The following is a 22,783-nucleotide window of genomic DNA, read 5'->3' as shown; positions in this document are numbered from 1 at the left end:
TCAAGTTTTGCTACAGATTCTCAATGGGATTGAGGTCTGGACTTTGACCCGGCCATTCTAACACAGGAATATGCTTTGATCTAAACCATTCCATTGTGGCTCTGGCTGTACGTTTAGGGTCGTTGTCCTGCTGGAAAGTGAACCTCCTCCCCAGTTGCAAGTATTTTTCAGGCTCTACTAGGTTTCCTTCAGGATTGCCCTGTATTTAGCTCCATCCATCTTCCCATCAACTCTGACCAGCTTCCCTGTCCCTACTGAAGAAAAGCATCCCACAGCATCATAATGCCACCACCATGTTTCAGGGTGAGGATGGTGTGTTCTGGGTGCAATGTTATTTTTGCACCACACATAGGGCCAGATTTATCATTAGCTCAAGTCAGAAATATGGAGTGAAAGTCGCAAATTTTTGCGCAATTGCTAAAACTGCGCAAAACTTTGCGTCTTTTTTCTGCTCTGCACTATGCTCGCCAGTCTTCTGAAAGTGGGCGTGTTTTCTTATGTAAATGAATCTCTAGACAGATTTACTATTGCGACTATTTAAAAAGTCGCAAAAATTTTTCACTCCAGTGAGGACCATGCTTATCTTATGAGACTGTAAGCCACACCCATATCAGACCGTGTGATGGAGGTTACCAGGTGCAAAAGAATGTTTAAATGCCAGGTAAAGGCACATACACTACATATAAAACAAAATCACATGATGGGCTCCGATGTGTTCCTGACAGGAATATATTGGCAAAAGTCTCAGCTTTTAATATCTGCTTGTATGACTAGCTAGTATAGTCAGTGGCATATCCGTTTGGTGCATTTTTTTCTGTGATTTATATAATTATATTTTCATCCGCACAATGCTCCGTTTTGTGTAGGATGCCTTTGTGGTGCATGTGGACCGCGCCGGCATCCTCCATTGTACGCATTTTTTGCTGGGGATGGTCGTTTGCTGCGGTCCACTTGCGGTGGGACTGCTCCTCCAATGAGAAACACGCTACAGTGTTTGGGGTTTGAGCAGCTCCCCCATATTTGCCACTATATTTCTGTGATTTTGTAAAAATAAGTCCCCAAATATGTTAGAGGGGAGAATTTTACCTGGTCTTTACTGCTAAAATTATTTGCGTCACTAAGGCCTAATGCACGCGGCTCTTGTGCGGCCGTTTCGTGCATTAGGGGCCGCAATTTGTGGTCCTCAATGCACGGGCAACGTCCGTGTGGCGGCCGGGACGGATCGAGACCCATTCAACGCGGAGAGAAACCCCATGGAAGCACTCCTTAGTGCTTCCGTCGAGTTCCACGCCTCTGTTCCACACACCGCAGCTCCGGATTGCAGACCTATTCAAGTGAATGGGTCCGCATCCGTGATGTGGGGAGCACAAGGCTGGTGCCCGCATATTGCGGACCCGCTGTTTGCAGGCTGCAATATGGCAACGGCCGTGTGCATGAGGCCTAAGAGATTAAAATGCAATTCAATCACCCGCGTTGTGTACCAACTATATTAACTTTAGACATAAATTCTAAATCTACAATTAAAAAGTTACAATTTCAAGAGTTTTTCCAATTTGAATGTGACTTAAGGGGTAAGATGTCATCTTATAGCATTACTAATAGATGTCAGGGTAAGATGTCATCTTATAGCATTACTAATAGACACAAACCAGTCTGCCCTAATTTCAGGCTTGGATTTTTCCTCCTCTTTCACAGAGAGTCAGTGATGCAATAGGAATTATTTGTCCTCTTTGTCGAAATTTATTTGGGGCTAAAAACATTTTTCCAATTGGTCTTTATTAAAAAAGTTTAACTGGTTGTCCTCTGCCGTTTTCAGGTTTCACTCTATTAAGCTACTTTCACACCAGCGTTTTTCCTGGATCTGGCAGGGTTCAGCAAAAACGCTTCCGTTACTGATAATACAACCGTCTGCATCCGTTATGAACGGATCCGGTTGTATTAGCTTTAACATAGCAAAGACAGATCCGTCATGAACTCCATTGAAAGTCAATTAAGGACGTATCCGTTTTCTATTGTGTCAGATTGTGTCAGAGAAAACGGATCCGTCCCCATTGACTTGCATTGTGAGTCATGACGGATTTGTCTTGCTCCGCATCCACAGCATGCTGCGGTTTGCTCTCCGGTATGAGAACGGAACGGAATGCATTTTGGAGCATTCCGTTCTGTTCAGCTACGTTTTGTCCCCATTGACAATAAATGGGGACAAAACAGAAGCATTTTTTCCGGTATTGAGACCCTATGACGGATCTCATTACCGGAAAATATTAACGCTACTGTAAAAGTAGCCTTAGAGATCTTCTCTGCACATTCCACATTATTATGTCTACATCTTAACCACCCAACAGTTACATTAAAATTGGAATGTCACTTTTTTATTGAGGATTTAAATTTATTTATGAAATTAATACAATTGGCCCACAACTCGGGTGACAGAAGTGGATTTTAGTGACATAACGAATTTTAAGTAACATATTTCCCCTTTGTAACATCTGACAGCTTGACCTGGAGCCCTTATTTCTTCACTTCTGATTGCTCATAAGCCCTCTTTTAAGCTAAATTCTTATTAGTTTGATAAGAATTCAGCTTAAAGGGGTTATCCCATTACAACAACCTATCCTCTCTCCACAGGATAGAGATAAGTATCTGATCGGTGGGGGTCCAACTGGGGGGTGAGGGGTAGTTATGAGAACGGGGGCTCATGCTCCCCCATTTGAATGGTGCAGTGATTAGGCATGCGCACTGCCGCTCCATTCAGCCAAGCGCTTGTACTCTGCTCGCTCCTGCGGTCCCATGGAGTTGAATGAAGAGGCGTACATGTATGTGTTCTCATGAAAAGGTTTGTACATGTATTTGTACAGCTATACGGAGTTAATGACAAACTGATTAAACTACCTGCGTTGTGTGTCAGCTATAATGATTTGAGATATAAATTCAAAATCCATAATAAAAAATTCACAGTATACTAATAGTGCTCTTAGAGGATGTCACCTTTGGACAACACACAGTAAGTGGTCATGTAAGGTACAGATGAGACAAGTCCCCAAGAGGAAGAGTCACTCTTTAGAGCAGCTCTCGGCTAGAGAAAATAGATGTGGTCCCACAGGAGCCTTTTCTGTTACATTCAAATGCCCTGAGAAGGCATCTTCAGGGGCGTTGTCATGGACAGATCTCAGGAGACAGGTAACCAATGCTCCTAGAAATGTCCTTCCCGATAGAGTTTGTCACCGGTTGCTTCTCCTGGGCCAGGTTTGTCCTGACCGGCTCTGTTACCCATGTAATGTACGTGATTAAGTCCTTGCCTTAATTATCTTTCAGTATTCGAAGTCAGAGGTTGTCCTCACTTTCTTTGAGAGATCTCCACTGGACCAGGTGTTGAAGAATGACAATGTTCACAAGATCCAGCCAAGCTTCCAAAGTCCTATAAAAATCTCCGGTAAGCGACTATTCAATGCTGATTTTACAGATAGACTGGTAGGTCTTCTGTATGGTCTCTAATTAACAACTAGTAACCTCTATCAAGGAGGAGAGGGCCTATTGATTTTTAAGGGGAATGTGTAATACCTGATTTGACCTGTGCAGGGCAGCTGAACACTTTCTACCAGGTTCCCAAGACAACCTACTACTTTGTTCACACTCGCTGGTGTCCAGAACACTAAGATATGATGTTATTGGTGGGATCCTAACAATACGGAGCTGTGTAGCTGTAATGTAGATAATAAAATCGGGCAATTCTGGGCAACCCCTTTAGGTCTCTGTTCACACCACATCAGAGCTATACAACTTTAAAGTATGCTACTGTGTAGCCATACGATGGCATATGTTGCCACCTTGTTAAAAGTTGTATACTGTGTGGTGTACCTTTTTTTGCAGTGACTCTCTGTATAGGAAGGTGTCGTCTGCTGTGCTTTCCTGTACATACCACCCTGACTGAGGCCAGTAAGACTCTTTTTGGGTGAATGGGGACCTATGGCTACTTTTGACTTTTTCGCCGGGAGTTTTCTCGCACATAGGCCAAACATGTTCATTTAAGATGATGTGAAACCTTTGCTGTGTGCGGGTGACCATTATCCTGCTGAAAACTGCCAGTTGGAAGCCCTGCCATGCCATTGACATTTCTGTCTGGGTATTATTATTTTTTTACACTGAGTCTATGCCCTAAACATAATGTGGATGTAGCCTAAGCCATGTTTGCATTCAGCTTCTGAAAGACTTTTGGAAGAGTTCTGTTATCAGTTGTCTAATACTGCCACCTACAGGCTAAAATGCATATTGTGCGTTGTCTCTGATTTTTGGTGTGGATTGTGCACAAACAAGCCACAGCATTTTTTTTTTATAACTTGTCTATTTGCCTTTTTTGGTCTGTAAAGTCATAAATACTTAAAAAAGGGGCAGATTTTACTAACGCCACATTTATTAAAGGTATAAAGTAAGCCAGCCTGGCGACAGCTACAAGCAAGATGGACCAAATCTATCACTATCATAAGTTTGCTGCACCTTTAGGCCTCCTGCACACGGCCGTTTTTTCCCCCCGTTTACTGGCCGTTTTTTGCGTTCCGTATACGGTCCGTATACGGAACCATTCATTTCAATGGTTCCGCAAAAAAAACGGAATGTACTCCGTATGCATTTCGTTTCCGTATTTCCGTTTTTCCGTTCCGTTCTAACATAGAACATGTCCTATTATTGCCCGCAAATCATGTTCCGTGGCTCCATTCAAGTCAATGGGTCCGCAAAAAAACGGAACACATACGGAAATGCATCCGTATGTCTTCCGTTTCCGTTCCGTTTTTTGCTGAACCATCTATTGAAAATGTTATGCCCAGTCCAATTTTATCTATGTAATTACTGTATATGCCATACGGAAAAACGGAACGTAAAAACGGAACAGAGACGGAAACACAACGGAAACAAAAAACGGAACAACGGATCCGTGAAAAACGGACCGCAAAACACTGAAAAAGCCATACGGTCGTGTGCAATAGGCCTTACTGTGATGTCCTAGTTGATGCTAACGGGATTAGTTAGGCTAGGGCGTTAAAGGGAATCTGTCACTAGCAATTTGCCAATTTTTTTTTTTCATGAATCCGTGTTTAACAGAGTACCTTTTTTCCATCTGTCTTGTTCTTTTGATTGTGAGTCTTGTCATTTCTTCAAAAAATCGATTCTTATGATATGTAAATGACGCTGTAAGGAGCCCAGAGGGGCGTTATTCTTTCTCCACGGTGCCCAGGAACGCCCCTCTGAAGTGCCGTGCCCGGCTAAATTTGAAAACTAATAACGCCTCCAAGTTCATCTAAATCGCCTCCCAGAGGCGCGGCTAAGTGCTCAACACCCCCCCGCCCCCTTCCCAAATCCCGCACAGGCGCAGTGCCGGCGATTGCCTGCGCTATGATAAGATGACTGACGGCACTGCGCCTGCGCGGGATTTGGGATGCCGGCGAGAGGAGGATCGGGGTGTTTGCCGCAGAGCGCAGCGCTGAGGAGGGGGGGTGTTGAGCACTTAGCCGCGCCTCTGGGAGGCGATTTGGATGAACTTGGAGGCGTTATTAGTTTTCAAATTTAGCCGGGCACGGCACATTTTTCAGTCGCATTATACACCAGGGATTATTGCCATCCTGTAATCCAGCAGTGGTGGTCGTGCTTTGCACATTTTCTGGCGGCTGGAACTGCGAGATCATGTATAGTACAATGCTTTTTTGCATGGTGGTCGTAACCATAGAAACAAAGGAGGCAATATGTATAATAAGTGCCTTGTATTAACTTTCTCTACATGATGAATGCCATTTACTTAAGTGAGACAACCCCTTTAAGTGAAGGTGAAGCACTGCATTTAGATGCAAAATCCTTGCTCCTGGGCTGTACACAGCACGATCTGCTGCCCGGGAACAATGATTGAGGTGTCCTCATGAAAGAACATTGCATCTGATGAACAGGCTTTTCACTCGTTCATCGGCTGATCTGCGGCACCTTTAGATGGGAAGATTATCGGGAACGAGCATTCGTAGGAAAGTTCATTCCAGATAAATCCAGTTTTAGGGTCTATTCACACGTCCGTATGAATGGTCCCCGGATCTGTTCCGCAATTATGCAGAACGGGTGCGGACCCATTCATTTTCAATGGGGCCGGAACGGATGCGGACAGCACACTATGTGCTATCCGCATTTCCGGATCCGCGATTCTGTTCCCGAAAAAAAATAGAACATGTCCTATTCTTGTCCGCAATTGCGGACAAGAAAAGGCATTTTCTATTATAGTGCCGGCGATGTTTGGTCCGAAAATTGCGGAACGCACATTGCCCGTGTCCGTGTTTTGCGGATCTGCAATTTGCGGACCGCAAAACACCTACGGATGTGTGAATGAACCCTAAGATTGTAATGTTATGCTGCTAAAATTGCACTAATGATAGTGGATGTGTTTGCGCTGAAATCCAACACGACCACATTCATCATTAGTTGCGATGTAGCAGAGTGACATTGTCATTTTATTATGCACGGCTTCAAGTCACCGTGTAGCCCTAGCCGAAATCTACCCCCATTTGTGAATGTCTGTGCCTTATGTAAATAAGTTCTTCTACAGGAGGACAGAAGCTTGCTCCCTAGTGCCACCTACTGGATACACATCAGTCAATGGCTGACTCTTTAAACAGGCTTTGGAACAATGACTTGGGATATAAGTCAAAACCAGAGTCTATTCCATAAGAAAAAGAAGGGTTCTTGGTCCTCATTAGTGCAGAGCAGGGTTCTAGAGAGGCAGGTTTTGTCCCCCTGGAGAAGAGCTTATTTACATTTCCTTTTTCCAAGGAGCACTACCTGGCCTATAAGACTCCCAATGCTGTCTTAGCAGTCTCAACAAAGAGAAACTTAAAGGGGTTATCCCATGATTTAATATAAAAAATCAGACATCATATAGTACATGACAATCTCTTTCTAACAAAGCTAGAACCAGCCCTGTACCTCACATGGATGCAGAGATCTCCCCGTTCATTGCTCTGCTAGATTTATATCAAGCTGGCAGCTTAGGGGGAGTGTCCTTTCTCACGGGGCGTGTCCTTTGTACTGCAGCTAGTGACGTCGAAGGATGGAACTGAGCATGTGCTCAGAGCTCACTGAGCAGGACAGAGAAATTTGAAAAAAAGCAAACAACAGGTGGCACTATACAGGTACATTTCAGTGAATAACTAACATGGAATTACAAAAGTATTCAGATCCATATTATATGTTATGGAGCAGGGGGAGCTGGGCAGGGTGATATATAGTTTTGTGGAAAAAGAATTACATGGCATCTGTCAGCAAATTTGTATCTATGACATGTGACACTTTGTATGGCTGACCTGTTACATGTGTGCTTGGCAGCTGAAGGCATCTGTGTTGGTCTTATGGTCATATGTGCCCACATTGCTGCAATTTTTTTTTAAATATATGTAAATGAGCCTCTAGGAGCAATAGGGGCGTTGCCATTACTCCTACAGGCTCTGCTCACTCATACGGGCTCTGCAACTGCCGAACCCTCTCTGCTATAGTTGACAGAGCCAGGTATGATCACATTTACTAGCCCTGTCAGCCAAAGTGGAGAGGGCGCTGTAGTTGCAGAGAGAGCAGATCCTCTAGGTGTAATGGCAGCGCCCCACTTGCTCCTAGAGGTTCATTTGCATATAATAAAACATCATTTTTCTCAGCAATGCAGGCACATATGAACATGGGACCAACACAGATGCCTTCAGCTGCCAAGCGCACATGTAACAGGTATAGGTATAAATCTGCTGACAGATGCCCTTTAAATCTTGTAATTTATATATTTGAATTTCTCCTTTTTCTGAGTTCAGTTGTACACAGGGAGGTGTTGTCAGTGATTGATAGTATTCCCTATGTAATTGTGTATACATAGATAGCTGTCCGTCACTTATAGTTGTACACGGGGGAGGTGTTATCAGTGATTGATAACATTCTCTGTGTAAGTTTGTATACATAGTTAGCTGTCAGTCACTGATAACTGTACATGGAGGAGGTGTTATCAGTGATTGATATCATTCTCTGTGTTAGTGTGTACACATAGATAGCTGTCAGTCAGTGATAGCTGTACATGGAGGAGGTGTTATCAGTGATTGATAGCATTCTCTGTGTAAGTGTGTATATATCGATAGCTGTCAGTCACTGATAGTTGTACATGGGGAGGTGTTATCAGTGATTGATAGTATTCCCTGTGTAAGTGTGTATACAGAGATAACTGTCAGTCACTGATAGTTGTACATGGGGAGGTGTTATCAGTGATTGATAGCATTCCCTGTGTAAGTGTGTATACATAGATAACTGTCAGTCAGTGATAGCTGTACACGGGGAGGTGTTATCAGTGATTGATAGCATTCTCTGTGTAAGTGTGTATATATCGATAGCTGTCAGTCACCTATAGTTGTACATGGGGGAGGTGTTCTCAGTGATTGATAGTATTCCCTGTGTAAGTGTGTATATATATCAATAGCTGTCAGTCATTGATAGTTGTACATGGGGAGGTGTTATCAGTGATTGATAGCATTCTCTGTGTAAGTGTGTATACATAGATAGCTGTCAGTCACTGATAGATAAACAGGGGGTGATATTTAACCCCTCAGATGCCCTGGTTAAATGTGACCATGGTATCTGAGAGGCGGTTCGCCAGCGATGCTCTCCCATGGCTGAAACGGCTAACCCACGCGGTGATCAGAGAAGCCATTCATTGGTTGTGAAAAACCGGCGCCCACTGGAGGCTCTGATGCCATCACAGGTATATTCCAATGTAGTCCTGCAGGTGGAATATACAGAATTTTCTGTTCCGTAATGCATTAAATCCCATTACTGAATAGAAATGGCAAACTAAAGATGACATGTTGATGTCGCCTTGGGGGCCTAAAAAAAGAAAATAAAGGCGATTTGCCGGTTTTTCGTTGATTCACTTACCCAAAAAATTTCATAAAAAGTGATCAAAATTTATATCAATAAAAACTACACCGCACAAAAAGTTTTTTATTAAAACACACGCAGAACTATACAAATGTGGTATTACTGTAATTGTACCGACCCTGAGAATAAAGGGCACAGGTCAGTTTTATCACACAGGACCGTGAAAACAAATACCATAAAACTGTTACAAAATTGAGGTTTTTTTTTGTACAATTCCACCCATTTGGAATTTCTTTCCAGGTTCCTGATACATTGTATGTAATATTAAATGGTGCCATTAGAAAGTACAACTTGTCCTACTAAAAGCTAGCCGTCATACGACCATCTGAACAGAAAGATAAAAAAAGTTACGGCTCAGGGAAGGCAGGGAAGAAAATGAAAATAAAAAAACTCTAAAATGGAAAATCCTCTGGTCAGGAAAGTGATGAAGGGGTTGTCTCTTTTTAGTAAATAGCTTTTATTATATAGAGAAAGTTACTACAAGGCACTTACTAATGTATTGTGATTGTCCATATTGTCTCCTTTGCTGGCTGGATTCATTTTTCTATTGCATTATACACCACAGGTATACAGGGGTTACGGCCACTCTGCAGCGTAGATACAAGGTGGCCGGGACAGGAGCTGCTGTGCATGTGTACCTGTGTGCGCTTCCATGGTCCCCGCCACAAGAAAGGCCAGAGCCTTTTCCTATAGTGTGCAAGCATGACCACCGCTGATAGATTGCAGGGTGGTCATAACCATGGAAACAGGCAGTGTATAATGTGATGGAAAAATTAATCCAGCCAGCAAAGGAAACAATATGGACAATCACAATACATTAGTAAGTAGCTTGTATTAACTTTCTCTACATGATAAATGCCTTTTGCTGAAGTGAGACAACCCCTTTAAGTATAGAAAGAGCATGGGCTATGTATAAATTATAGGTCTATAGTCAGTGGCGTAACTAGAGTGTTATGGGCCCCAGTGCAAACTTTGGATCGGGGCCCCCCCCCCCCTTTTTACAAAGAAGCGGCAGATTTTCTTACGAAGGGCTCTTTCCCTTGTGGTTAGTCCGCTGCGTGAATGAGGGCCAAGAGACATGGAGCAGTAACATGATTGATAATGCTCTATGCCTCTCTGTGACCTTTTTACTACAAAATCACAGTGAGATAAAGTGGTCACTGTGAGTTTGTAGCAAAACGATCATAGAGAGGCACAGAGCATTATCAATTATGTTACTGCTCCGTGTCTCTGCTGTCCGGAGCGGGGCTTGGCTCTCTTTCACACAGCGGATTAGCCACACGGGATCCGCTCGTGTTAAAGAGCCCTAAGCCCAATGCATGGCTACACTAACCCAGTCCTAATAAAATCTGGTCCTACCTCATCCAGGGTGTCGCTGGCTTCGGCGTGATATCCACTGGATCCAGAACAAGGTCCCTGTGGTGATAGAGAAAAAAATGAATAATCACATAAGGAAGGGATGGTGACTGCCCCTATGAAATCACCAGCAGGGGGCGCTGTGCTGGCCTGGTAGACTGAGCTATGCCAATGTATAGCAGGGTAATTTAGGACATTTCCCCTAAGTTCTACCACACAGTACTAATGCCCACATTGTGGCCCCTCACAGTACTAATGCCCACCTTGTGGCCTTTCACAGTAATTAAGCCCACCTTTGTTCCTGTCACAGTAGTTATGCCCAGATATGTGCCCCCTAACAGTAGATATGCCAAATATGTGCCCCCTAACAGTAGTTATGCCAAATATGTGCCCCCTCACGGTATTTATGCCAGATATGTGCCCCCTTCACAGTAGTTATGCCCAGATATGTGCCCCCTTCACAGTGGATATGCCCAGATATGTGCCCCTCACAGTGGATATGCCCAGATATGTGCCCCTCACAGTGGATATAGCAAGATATGTGCCCCTCACAGTAGTATTGGCCAGATATGTTCCCCCTCACAGTAGTTATGACCAGATATGTGCCCCCTCACAGTAGTTATGCCAGATTATTTGCCCCTCACAGTAATGACCAGATACGTGCCCCCCTACAGTGGTTATGCTAGATTATGTGCCCCTCACATTAGATATGCCCACATATGTACCCCTCACAGTGGTTATGCCAGATTATGTGCCCCCCCTCACAGTAGTTGATATATGTGCCCCCTCATAGTAATGCCTTTATATGTGCCCCCCTCACAGTAGTTATGACAGATTAGGTGCCCCCTCAGTAGAGATGCACACTTTTGTGCCCCCCCTTCCCCTTTGCCCCCAGTCTGCAAAAAAAACAAAAAACATACTTACCCTCTTCCCTGATGTTTCACTGCCACACTCACATCGCGCTGCTGGCTGTACTGAAGGCAGTTTCCCGGGCCTTCAGAGCTCCTCCCACAGCCAGCAGCGCGATGTGCGGCAAGCAGAGGGAGCGCTAGAGCTCCTGCTTCACTGATGATCTGGAGACAGCCCGGCAGTGACAAGAACTGCCGGGCCGAGTGTATATGAGTGAGTGCGCGCGTCCCCCCTCTTCCTCCTCCCCCTCTCTGCGCAAACCTCCCCCACCTTGCCTCATAATATTAAACGTGTAATGGAGCGCCCTGACGGGGCTGGCATTGTCACTGTACTTCATGCCGGGCCCCGTCACAGCTCTTCATTACATGTTAGTACAGCGGGCCCCCTCCCCCCGTCGGGCCCGGTCGCAGTCGCACCCCCTGCGACCGCGATCGTTACGCCCCTGCGCCCCTGTCTATAGTATACCATGCTGTCATCAGATTGTACATTTCCTGGTGACAGGTTCTCTTTAATTCCCCCAGATCCATGTCTGTGCTGTTTCACTTCACCACTAGATGGCAGCTCTCTTAAAGGAATAAATCATGATTAATACAACAAAGCAGTGTCTTAATATCCTGCTGTCACTGCTATATCTCTAAGATTCAGCCAATGTATCTAGGGATCATTTATGACAGGTAAATAAGATAAATGTTGAGAAATAATTAAAACATAGAAAATGTAACTTGACCATTGTTAGTCTGTGATCCAGAATATTGCAGCTATGTTCGAAAAAATAATAATTATAATAAATTATTGACATCTACTGGGACACTTGTTCAGAGGGCTGCTTTCCAGTATATCTTCACTATGTTTCCATCTAAAATCCAACTGTGGTGAATTCACATTGGCTTCCCCTCTGCAGTTGCTTAAATTTGTATTCCGTTGCTTCCAGGAATGCTTGGTGACTCTGAAAAAGCCTGGATTGTCACCCAGCTTTCTCAGGGTCTGCAATAGCAAGTCTCCATAGTTGTACAGCATTGGTAGCTCTGGGGTTATGCCAGGATCGAGGTAAAAAAATGATAATCAGACATCATATAGTACATGACAATACCTTTCTAACAAAGCTAGAACCAGCCCTGTACCTCACATGGATCCAGAGATCTCCAAATTCATTGCTCCAATTGTTCTGCTAGATCAGGGGTCTTCAAGTACTTTTTGTAAAGGTCCACATACCTGTGGTCTGCTGTAGGATAAAGGTCCAAGCTGCAAAACAAAAAAATATATAAGCAGAGACAACACCATTGGCGTGTAGCTCTGCATTATTATTAATATTATTATTATTTTTACAATAATCCACACCTCCAAGCCCCACCAATCTTTTTTCTGCTGACCAAACAGAAAGTGTCCTTTCAGTGCCCCCTAACAATAATGATGCCCCTTTAATGCCCCTCAGACAGTATGATATCCCTTTAGTGCTCCACAGAGTATGATACCCCTAAGTGCACCCCACAGAGTATGAATACCCTAAGAGTAGTACCCCCTCATAGTAGTAATGCCCTCTCTGTGCCCCTTTCACAGTAGTAATGCCTTTACTGTGCCCCTTCACAGTTATAATGCCCTCTTTGTGCACCCTTCACAGTAATAATCCCCATTATGCCCCCTTCATAGTAATAATCCCCATTATGCCCCCTTCATAGTAATAATCCCCATTGTACCCCCTTAATAGTAGTAATGCCCATTGTGCCCCCTTTCACAGTAATAATGCCCATTGTGCCCCATTCACAGTAATAATCCCCATTTTGCCCAATAATCTCCATTGTGCACCCTTCATAGTAATAATGCCCATTGTGCCCCCTTAATAGTAGTAATGCCCATTGGGCCCCCTTCACAGTAATAATGCCCATTGTGTCCCCTTCACAGTAATAATACCCTCTGTGCCCCCTCCATAGTATAAATCCCCACTGTGCCCCCTTAATAGTAGTAATGTCCTCTGTGCTAGTAATGCCCATTGTGCCCCCTTCACAGTAATAATGCCCTCTGTGCCCCCTTCATAGTAGTAATGCCCTCGGTGCACTGTGCCCCTTCCATAGTAGAAATGTCCATTGTGCCCCCTTCACATTAGCTATGGCCATTGTGCCCCCTTCAGAGTATAAATTTCCATTGTGCCCCCTCCATAGTAGAAATGCACATTGTGCCCCTTCACATTAGCAATGCCCATTGTGCCTCCTCTAGAGTAGAAATGCCCATTGTGCCCCCTCCAGAGTAGAAGTACAATACCAAATTTGTAAAGTTTAACGTTTAAAGGGGTTTGTTTACCCTTGTATAGCTGTTTTAGAGACCCCACAGCTTGCCAGACCTAAGATGGTAACCATACTTACCTGATCCCCGCTGTTGCTGCCCCGCCGGCTCTGCAGATCCTGGGTTTCCCCATGTGAATATCCAGTTTGATGCCGGGTCACGTGACCTCTGCAGTCAATGACTGGCAGCATCAGTGAATTGTCATCTATCTGGCATATCACTGGGTCACATGCCACGTGGGAGACATTTGGCCACTGTAGACAGTCATTCCGGATGTTGACTCGCGGAGACACGGGACCTGCAGAGCCATTGGGCATCGATGAAGCTGGAACCCAGCTGCAGGGTCAGGTAAGTATGATTACCACAGTGGGTCTGGCCATGCTGTGGAGTCTGTAGAAAAGCTCTACAAAGGTGAACAACCCCTTTGGATAAAAAAAAAATTACGTTGCGATTATTTTATTTTTTTATTTGGATGTTTTTATGCCTCAAAACATTTTTTATTATGTTTATTTGTTTCTTAAGGGGACTTGTACATGAAGTGTCACAACAGAGAGTAGGGATAATTGCAGCCCTAAACTCCACCCGCACCTCTGTCCCTGCCTACTTGCATGGCCCGTCCTAACCGACGGCGTACAACTTGGTGGCAGTCCCTCGCTTAGACAAGTGCAGGGGCCTAAGAAGATAAAGAAGTACCGTCACAGAGTCAGGAAAGCCAAGGTCAAAGCCAGGAGGTCATCCAGGTATACAGGGAGCAATACAATAACGAGGTCAAAACACAATCCAGAGTCAGAAGCCAAGAGGTCACGTCAATTCCAGGGAGGTCACAAGGTCGAGGTCAAAAACAGAGCCGAGGTCCAAACACACACAGAAAGGCGCAATACAAAATGCTGGTGAGGGTAGCAAGACCAATCACAGGCAACCTGTGGCCAGCAGGTTACCTGTTTAAATAGGTCCTCCTGATGGGTCATGTGACGTGGCCAGCGTCACATGACCCGTTCCCCGCAACTCAGAACAGCTCATCAATATCGTCGCTCAGTTCCCCACATGCTCGTTGCCTAGGGGATGGAGGACGGCGGCCACGCCAAGGAAGCGTGTGCAGCCGGGTCCTCCCCGCCCTCTGGTTGCTATGAAGATGAGGACACCGGCCGCGTCCTCGTTCCTCTTCACTAGCGGGATGCCGGCGACGCTGCAGAGGGGAAGTCCATCGCCGGCTCCCCGTTACATGAAGTTCTTTAATCACTTGCATAATATACCGCACTACTTATGTAGTGCAGTGTATATTGCCTGTGAGTATCCTGCTGATGTGTAACCTATAAGACCCGAGGACTACTAGACTACCAAACATGGCCAAGCTGACCAAGCTGACATACTAAGCCACTGGTACCCTGCAAACGCATCACAGAGATTTGCCTGGATTTCTCCTTTCCTGATATGTCCCTATTAGTAACTGCTTGCATTCCCTATAATATGACAGTTTGGGAGCCTCTATTCACATAACTCTGTGTTGTCACCAATTAGGAGTGTGTCTTTGACTGTCCAATCAGTAATGACAGGTTCATACTGTGCAGGAGACCCCTTTGACAGTAGGAATGGTAACATCTCAGTTGTGAATTTATTCATCAATTTCTTGGAGGAATAACAGAGGAATGATGCAACATGGAGTTGTAAGAAGAGATACTCCAGAATTGATGCTTCACAGTGAATGCAGATATTCCCTCCAAAATAAGAGTATGGTTAAATGGACCTCATTAAATAACCATTTTGCCATCTTAGGCTACTTTCACACTTGCGTTCAGAGCGGGTCCGTCTGGTATCTGCACAGACGGATCCGCTCCTATAATGCAAACGCTTAGATCCGTTCAGAACGGATCCGTTTGCATTACCATGAACAAAAAATAAATACATTTTTTTAATTTTTTTTTTGTTCATGATAATGCAAACGGATCCGTTTTGACTTTACATTGAAAGTCAATGGGGGACGGATCCGTTTGAAAATTGAGCCATACTGTGTCATCTTCAAACGGATCCGTCCCTATTGACTTACATTGTAAGTCTGGACGGATCCGTTTGCCTCCGCACGGGCAGGCGGACACCCGAACGCTGCTAGCTGCATTCAGGTGTCCGCCTGCTGAGCGGAGGACAAACGGTGCCAAACTGATGCATTCTGAGCGGATCCGCGTCCACTCAGAATGCATTAGGGCAGTACGGATGCGTTCGGGCCGCTTGTGAGAGCCTTCAAACGGAACTCACAAGCGGAGCCCCGAACGCTAGTGTGAAAGTAGCCTTAGTGGATTTTTCTGGTTCAGTAGTTTTTATTGGATGTTTCCCAAAAGTATATCAGTGGTACATAGTAGCAGATACGTGGTACATCATATAAGACACAAACAGAAACAAGCCGTCACTGATGATCATCATATCAGAAGATGGCTCTATCACCAATTTCCATAGTCTATCCACTTTTGATTTCTGAAGTAAACTTACATAGAAACATAGAATGTGTCGGCAGATAAGAACCATTTGGCCCATCTAGTCTGCCCAATATACTAAATACTATGGATAGCCCCCGGCCCTATCTTATATGAAGGATGGCCTTATGCCTATCCCATGCATGCTTAAACTCCTTCACTGTATTTGCAGCTACCACTTCTGCAGGAAGGCTATTCCATGCATCCACTACTCTCTCAGTAAAGTAATACTTCCTGATATGACTTTTAAACCTTTGCCCCTCTAATTTAAAACGATGTCCTCTTGTAGCAGTTTTTCTTCTTTTAAATATTCTCTCCTCTTTTACCTTGTGGATTCCCTTTATGTATTTAAAAGTTTCTATCATATCCCCTCTGTCTCTTCTTTCTTCCAAGCTATACATGTTAAGGTCCTTTAATCTTTCCTGGTAAGTTTTGTCCTGCAATCCATGTACTAGTTTAGTAGCTCTTCTCTGAACTCTCTCCAAAGTATTAATATCCTTCTGGAGATATGGTCTCCAGTACTGAGCACAATACTCCAAATGAGGTCTCACTAGTGCTCTGTAGAGCGGCATGAGCACCTCCCTCTTTCTACTGGTAATGCCTCTCCCTATACACCCAAGCATTCTGCTAGCATTTCCTGCTGCTCTATGACATTGTCTGCCTACCTTTAAGTCTTCTGAAATAATGACCTCTAAATCCCTTTCCTCAGATACTGAGGTTAGGACTGTATCACTGATTGTATATTCTGCTCTTGGGTTTTTACGCCCCAGGTGCATTATCTTGCACTTATCAACATTAAATTTTAGTTGACAGATTTTTGACCATTCCTCTAGTTTTCCTAAATCCTTTTCCATTTGGTGTATCCCTCCAGGAACATCAACCCTGTTACAAATCTTTGTGTCATCAGCAAAAAGACACACCTTTACTATCGAGGCCTTCTGCAATTTCGCTGAAAAAGATATTAAACAATATGGGTCCCAGAACAGATCCCTGAGGTACCCCACTGGTAACAAGACCATGGTCTGAATATACTCCATTGACTACAACCCTCTGTTGTCTGTCCCTCAGCCACTGCCTAATCTATTCAACAATATGGGAGTCCAAGCCCAATGACTGCACTTTATTGATAAGCCTTCTATGTCGGACAGTATCAAAAGCCTTACTAAAGTCTAGATAAGCAATGTCTACTGCACCTCCTCCATCTATTTAGTCACCCAATCAAAAAAATCAATAAGATTAGTTTGACATGATCTCCCTGAAGTAAACCCATGCTGTTTTTCATCTTTCAATCCATGGGATTTTAGATGTTCCACAATCCTCTCCTTAAGTATGGTTTCCATTAAAGGGGTTGTCCGGGATCAAATATATATATTTTTTTTAAAGTGTACTCACTATTAACAGTTGATTAAAGTTCCCCCCATATGTGTTGAGGTATTTTCGCCACTTCTACATGGCTCCGATGGTCCCCCACGCATTGTTTACATATATGTTTATCTTTGCCTAACTTCCTGCCGCACTGCACTGTGGGTTCCAGCACAGCGCAGCATCACGTGGTTACAGCTAACTATCATCTCCGCTGTAACTCCGCCCCCTCATTAATTTTCCGCCTCCATTCATTAGAAAGTGCCATGCCTGGTGACGTCACCGGACTGGAGGGGCGTGGCTTAGCGCGATGTCTTACAGCCTAGTCACCGCCCCTCCCTGCGATCTGCATAATTACTGAGGCTGATGGTGACGTCACCGGACTGGAGGGGCGGGGCTTAGAGCGATGTCTTACAGCCTAGTCACCGCCCCTCCCTGCGATCTGCATAATTACTGAGGCTGATGGTGACGTCATCGGGCTGGAGGGGCGTGGCTTAGCGCAATGTCTTCCAGCCTAGTTACCGCCCCTCCCTGCGATCTGAATAATTACAGAGGCTGTTGGTGACGTCACCGGGCTCCCTGGGAAGCGGAAGAAGAGGCTTCGCTCTGCAGCAAGGGACCCGGTACGTCACTGACTATGAGAAAATAGGCACTTCCGGCTTAGAATTTGCAATATGAAAACGGGGCATCAGACATGTGTGGCAAAGGTAGGATAGTCATGTGTGTAATATTTGTTTTACTGTTGTACAACAGTAGAACAATGTCCCCAATCCCGGACAACCCCTTTAATTTCCCCACTATGGATGTCAGGCTTAGTGGCCTATAGTGGCCCGATTCCTCTCTACTACCTTTCTTGTGAATGGGCACAACATTTGCCAATTTCCAATCTTCTGGGACGACTCCTGTTGCCAGTGATTGGTTAAATAAATCTGTTCATGGTTTTGCTAGTTTACCGCTGAGCTCTTTTAATAGCTTTGGGTGTATCCCATCAGGCCCCTGTGACTTTCACACCTGCGTTAGGTGCGGATCCGTCTGGTATCTGCACAGACGGATCCGCACCTATAATGCAAACGCTTGTATCCGTTCAGAACGTATCCGTTTGTTTTACCACCGTTTGCATTGTTCATGATAATGCAAACGGATCCGTTTTGACTTTACATTGAAAGTCAATGGGGGACGGATCCGTTTGAAAATTGAGCCATATTGTGTCAACTTCAAACGGATCCGTCCCCATTGACTTACATTGTAAGTCTGGACGGATCCGTTTGCCTCCGCACGGCCAGGCGGACACCCGAACGCTGCAAGCTGCGTTCAGGTGTCCGCCTGCGGAGCGGAGGACAAACGGTGCCAGACTGATGCATTCTGAGCGGATCCGCATCCACTCAGAATGCATTAGGGCAGTACGGATCCGTTCGGGGCCGCTTGTGAGAGCCTTCAAACGGAACTCACAAGCGGAGCCCCGAACGCTAGTGTGAAAGTAGCCTTATTTGTATTAATTTTAGACAGCTGACTTAAAACCTCTTCCTCTGTAAAGACACATGCATCAAAAGATTCATTAGTCTTCCTTCCTAACTGAGGTCCTTTTCCTTCATTTTCCTTTGTAAAAACTGAACAGAAGTATTCATTGAGGCAGTCAGCTAGTTCTTTATCTTTTTCCATATACCTTCCTTCTTTTGTTTTTAATTTGGTAATTCCTTGTTTTAGTTTCCTTTTTTCATTTATGTATCTGAAGAAGGCCTTATCGCCTTTTTTCCCTGACTGAGCTAATTTCTCTTCTGCTTCTGCTTCAGAAGCTCTTATAACTTGTTTGGCCTCTCTCTGCCTAATCTTGTAAATTTGCCTGTCATCCTCGTTTCTTTTTTTTATAATTCCTAAATGCTATCTTTTTGTTTTTAATGATTTTGGCCACTTCTGCTGAGTACCACAGTGGTCTCTTCCTTTTTTTGCTTTTACTGACAAGCCTAATGCAATTTTCTGTTGCCTTCAATAGTGCCACTTTTAAGTAGTCCCATTTCTCCTGGACTCCATTGAAACTGTTCCAGTCTGATAGGGATTCATATACCACTAATCTAATTTTAGAAAAGTCAGTTTTTCTAAAATCTAAAACTTTTGTTTTTGTGTGGTGTGACTTAGTCACTGTACTTATAGTAAACCACACTGACTGGTGATCACCCAAGCTTTCCCCTACAGTAATATCAGATACCAAATTCCTATTTGTGAATACTAAATCTAAAATGGCCTCCTTCCGGGTTGGCTCCTCCACTACTTGCTGTAGAGATAATCCCAGTACGGAATTTAGAATATCTGTACTCCTGGCAGAACTAGCTATTTTGGTTTACCAGTTTACATCAGGAAGATTAAAGTCTCCCATAATGATAACTTCCCCCTTCAATGTCATTTTAGCTATTTCCTCAACTAGTAACATAGTACATAAGGCCGAAAAAAAGACATTTGTCCATCCAGTTCGGCCTGTCATTCTGCAAGTTGATCCAGAGGAAGGCAAAAAAAAACCCTGTGAGGTAGAAGCCAATTTTCCCCACTCCAATCAGGCAATCAGAATAACTCCCTGGATCAACGACCCCTCTCTAGTAGCTATAGCCTGTAATATTATTACACTCCAGAAATACATCCAGGCCCCTCTTGAATTCCTTTATTGTACTCACCATCACCACCTCCTCAGGCAGAGAGTTCCATAGTCTCACTGCTCTTACCGTAAAGAATCCTCTTCTATGTTTGTGTACAAACCTTCTTTGCTCCAGACGCAGAGGATGTCCCCTCGTCACAGTAACAGTCCTGGGGATAAATAGGTGATGGGATAGATCTCTGTACTGACCCCTGATATATTTATACATATTAATTAGATCTCCTCTCAGTCGTCTTTTTTCTAAAGTGAATAACCCTAATTTTGATAATCTTTCAGGGTACTGTAGTTGCCCCATTCCGGTTATTACTTTAGTTGCCCTCCTCTGGACCTTCTCCAGCTCTGCTATGTCTGCCTTGTTTACAGGAGCCCAGAACTGTACACAGTACTCCATGTGTGGTCTGACTAGTGATTTGTAAAGTGGTAGGACCATGTTCTTATCACGGGCATCTATGCCCCTTCTGATGCAACCCATTATCTTATTGGCCTTGGCAGCAGCTGCCTGACACTGGTTTTTGCAGCTTAGTTTGCTGTTAATTAAAATTCCTAGATCCTTTTCCATGTCAGTGTTATCGAGTGTTTTACCATTTAGTATGTACGGGTGACTTGCATTATTCCTTCCCATGTGCATAACTTTGCATTTGTCAGCGTTAAACCTCATCTGCCACTTATCTGCCCAAGCCTCCAATCTATCCAGATCCCTCTGTAGTAGTATACTGTCCTCTTCAGTGTTAATTACTTTACACAGTTTAGTGTCATCTGCGAAAATTGATACTTTACTGTGCAAGCCTTCTACACGATCATTAATAAATATATTGAAGAGAATAGTGCCCAATACTGACCCCTGAGGTACCCCACTAGTGACAGTGACCCAATCTGAGTGTGTACCGTTAATAACCACCCTCTGTTTTCTATCATTGAGCCAGTTACTTACCCACATACAGACGTTTTCTCCCAGTCCGAGCATTCTCATTTTATATACTAACCTTTTATGCGGTACAGTGTCAAATGCTTTGGAGAAGTCCAGATACACGACATCCATTGATTCGCCGCTGTCAAGTCTAGAACCTACCTCCTCATAGAAACTGATTAAATTAGTTTGGCATGACCGATCCCTCACGAAGCCACGCTGATATGGCGTTATTTGCTTATTTCCGTTGAGATGCTCTAAGATAGCTTTTTAGAAGGGAAAGGGTGGTAGCTTCATAGTAGTGCCTAATACAAGGTAACCCTAATCCCCCCCATACCTCTCCTCCGCATTCGCTCCGTACAACTTGGAACCGAAACAGAGTTCGGTAAAAGGTTTTTACTGTAGAAATTAATTTTTGAAGTTATTACCCGAAGTCTTGCAAAACTTCGCAAAGTAATAACTTAGGCTCATCGGAGCCAATACATTCTAATACTGTATGGAGCTCTCGCTCTGTACAGTATTTTAACAAAGTTTTATGCAAATCGACTTCGGATGTTTCATCCCAAGTCTATTTGCTCATCTCTACTGGTGACTTTTAGGCAGGTAACTTCTAAATGGCCTCAAACACATCTGTAGCTATTTTAGGTTCATTTAAGGACTCAAGTGGATCTACAGACAGAGAGGGGAGTTTGACTTTATCCAAAAATTCCTGTGCACAGTTTTGGAAATTAGCTGGAAGTGTAAGTTATAGAGGCTATTATAGTAGTCTTTAATGGGGTTTTCCAGGCTTTTACTATTGATGACCTATCCTCAGGATAGGTCATCAATATCAGATCGCTGGGGGTCCGACAACCGGAACCCCCGCCGATCAGTCGTATGAAGAGAAGGAAGAGAGACAGGAGTTGGCATTGTCCGCACAGCTTATGCCTTCTCTTCATACAGCTGATCCGACACCTCTGCCGATCTGGTATTGATGACCTATCCTGTAGATAGGTCATCAATATTAAAAGCCTTTAAATTGGCTAGCTATATCTCTAGGGTCAAGGATTTTGGCTCCAGTATTCAGGTGTATAAAATACGAAATGCGTGAGCTAGCATGTTGCGCTTTAAGCCTACAAGCTTCTAATTTACCCGCCTTGTTATTTTGAGAATAATATCTGGCTTTCGTCTTTTTAGGGGCCTTTTCATAGTTATAAAGTAAATGGGAGCGCAATTGATGTCTGAGAGATGAGATTTTCTGCGACAGTTGCCGTGATGGGTTATATTTATTGGATTTCTGTCAGTGTTTAGATTTCTGCCAATAGTGTGGATAATTTATGCTCCCGGAGCTTTTTTTCCCGGTGTCCCAATTTAATTAACACCCCTCCAATATAAGCTTTATACGCCATCCACTCTGTATATACTCTAGCAACACTCCCTGTATTGAATTTGAAGTATTCCTTAGTTGCAGTTTCTGTCTCCTTATTGTATACAGAGTGGTTCAAGAGAAATGTATTGTTCCTCCATATTTTAACTGGGGGTGTCGAGCCATGCCCCTCAATTGTCAAAGTAATAGCAGCACGATCTGACCACTTGATTAAGCCAATATCTGAGGTCCGGCTGTTGTAGAGTAAAGCCCTAAGGTCTATGCAGGAATAGGTATTATGCACAGTGGAAAAGAAAGTGAAATCCCTCTCCGCTCCATGGTGTGCCCTCCAAACATTAAAAGTTTCCTCTGAATGCACGAAGGATTGGAAGCCAGTATCTCTCTCTATCTAAGGCCCCTTTTACACAGGCGAGAATTCCGCGCGGGTGCAATGCGTAAAGTTAACGCATTGCACCCGCACTGAATCCAGACCCATTCACTTCAAAGGGGGTGTTCAGATGAGCGATGATTTTTACTCATCACTTGTGCGTTGCGTGAAAATCGCAGCATGTTCTATATTCTGC

The 22,783-nt window shown here is 44.1% G+C and overlaps 1 protein-coding gene across 2 annotated transcripts in view; it reads left to right on the top strand.

The window, feature by feature from the left end:
* PXDC1 (PX domain containing 1) overlaps positions 1 to 22,783 on the top strand; it is a 92,917-nt gene that overhangs the window by 28,592 nt on the left and 41,542 nt on the right. For both annotated transcript variants that reach the window (XM_040432739.1, XM_040432738.1), the window contains one exon: positions 3,316 to 3,433. In XM_040432739.1, coding sequence (XP_040288673.1) covers positions 3,316 to 3,433 — 118 coding nt within the window. The remainder of the gene's footprint in view (positions 1 to 3,315; positions 3,434 to 22,783) is intronic.

Source organism: Bufo bufo, chromosome 5 (genome assembly GCF_905171765.1).
Source record: "Bufo bufo chromosome 5, aBufBuf1.1, whole genome shotgun sequence".
Classification (NCBI taxonomy): domain Eukaryota; kingdom Metazoa; phylum Chordata; class Amphibia; order Anura; family Bufonidae; genus Bufo; species Bufo bufo.
This window is presented reverse-complemented; position numbering and strand designations above follow the sequence as displayed.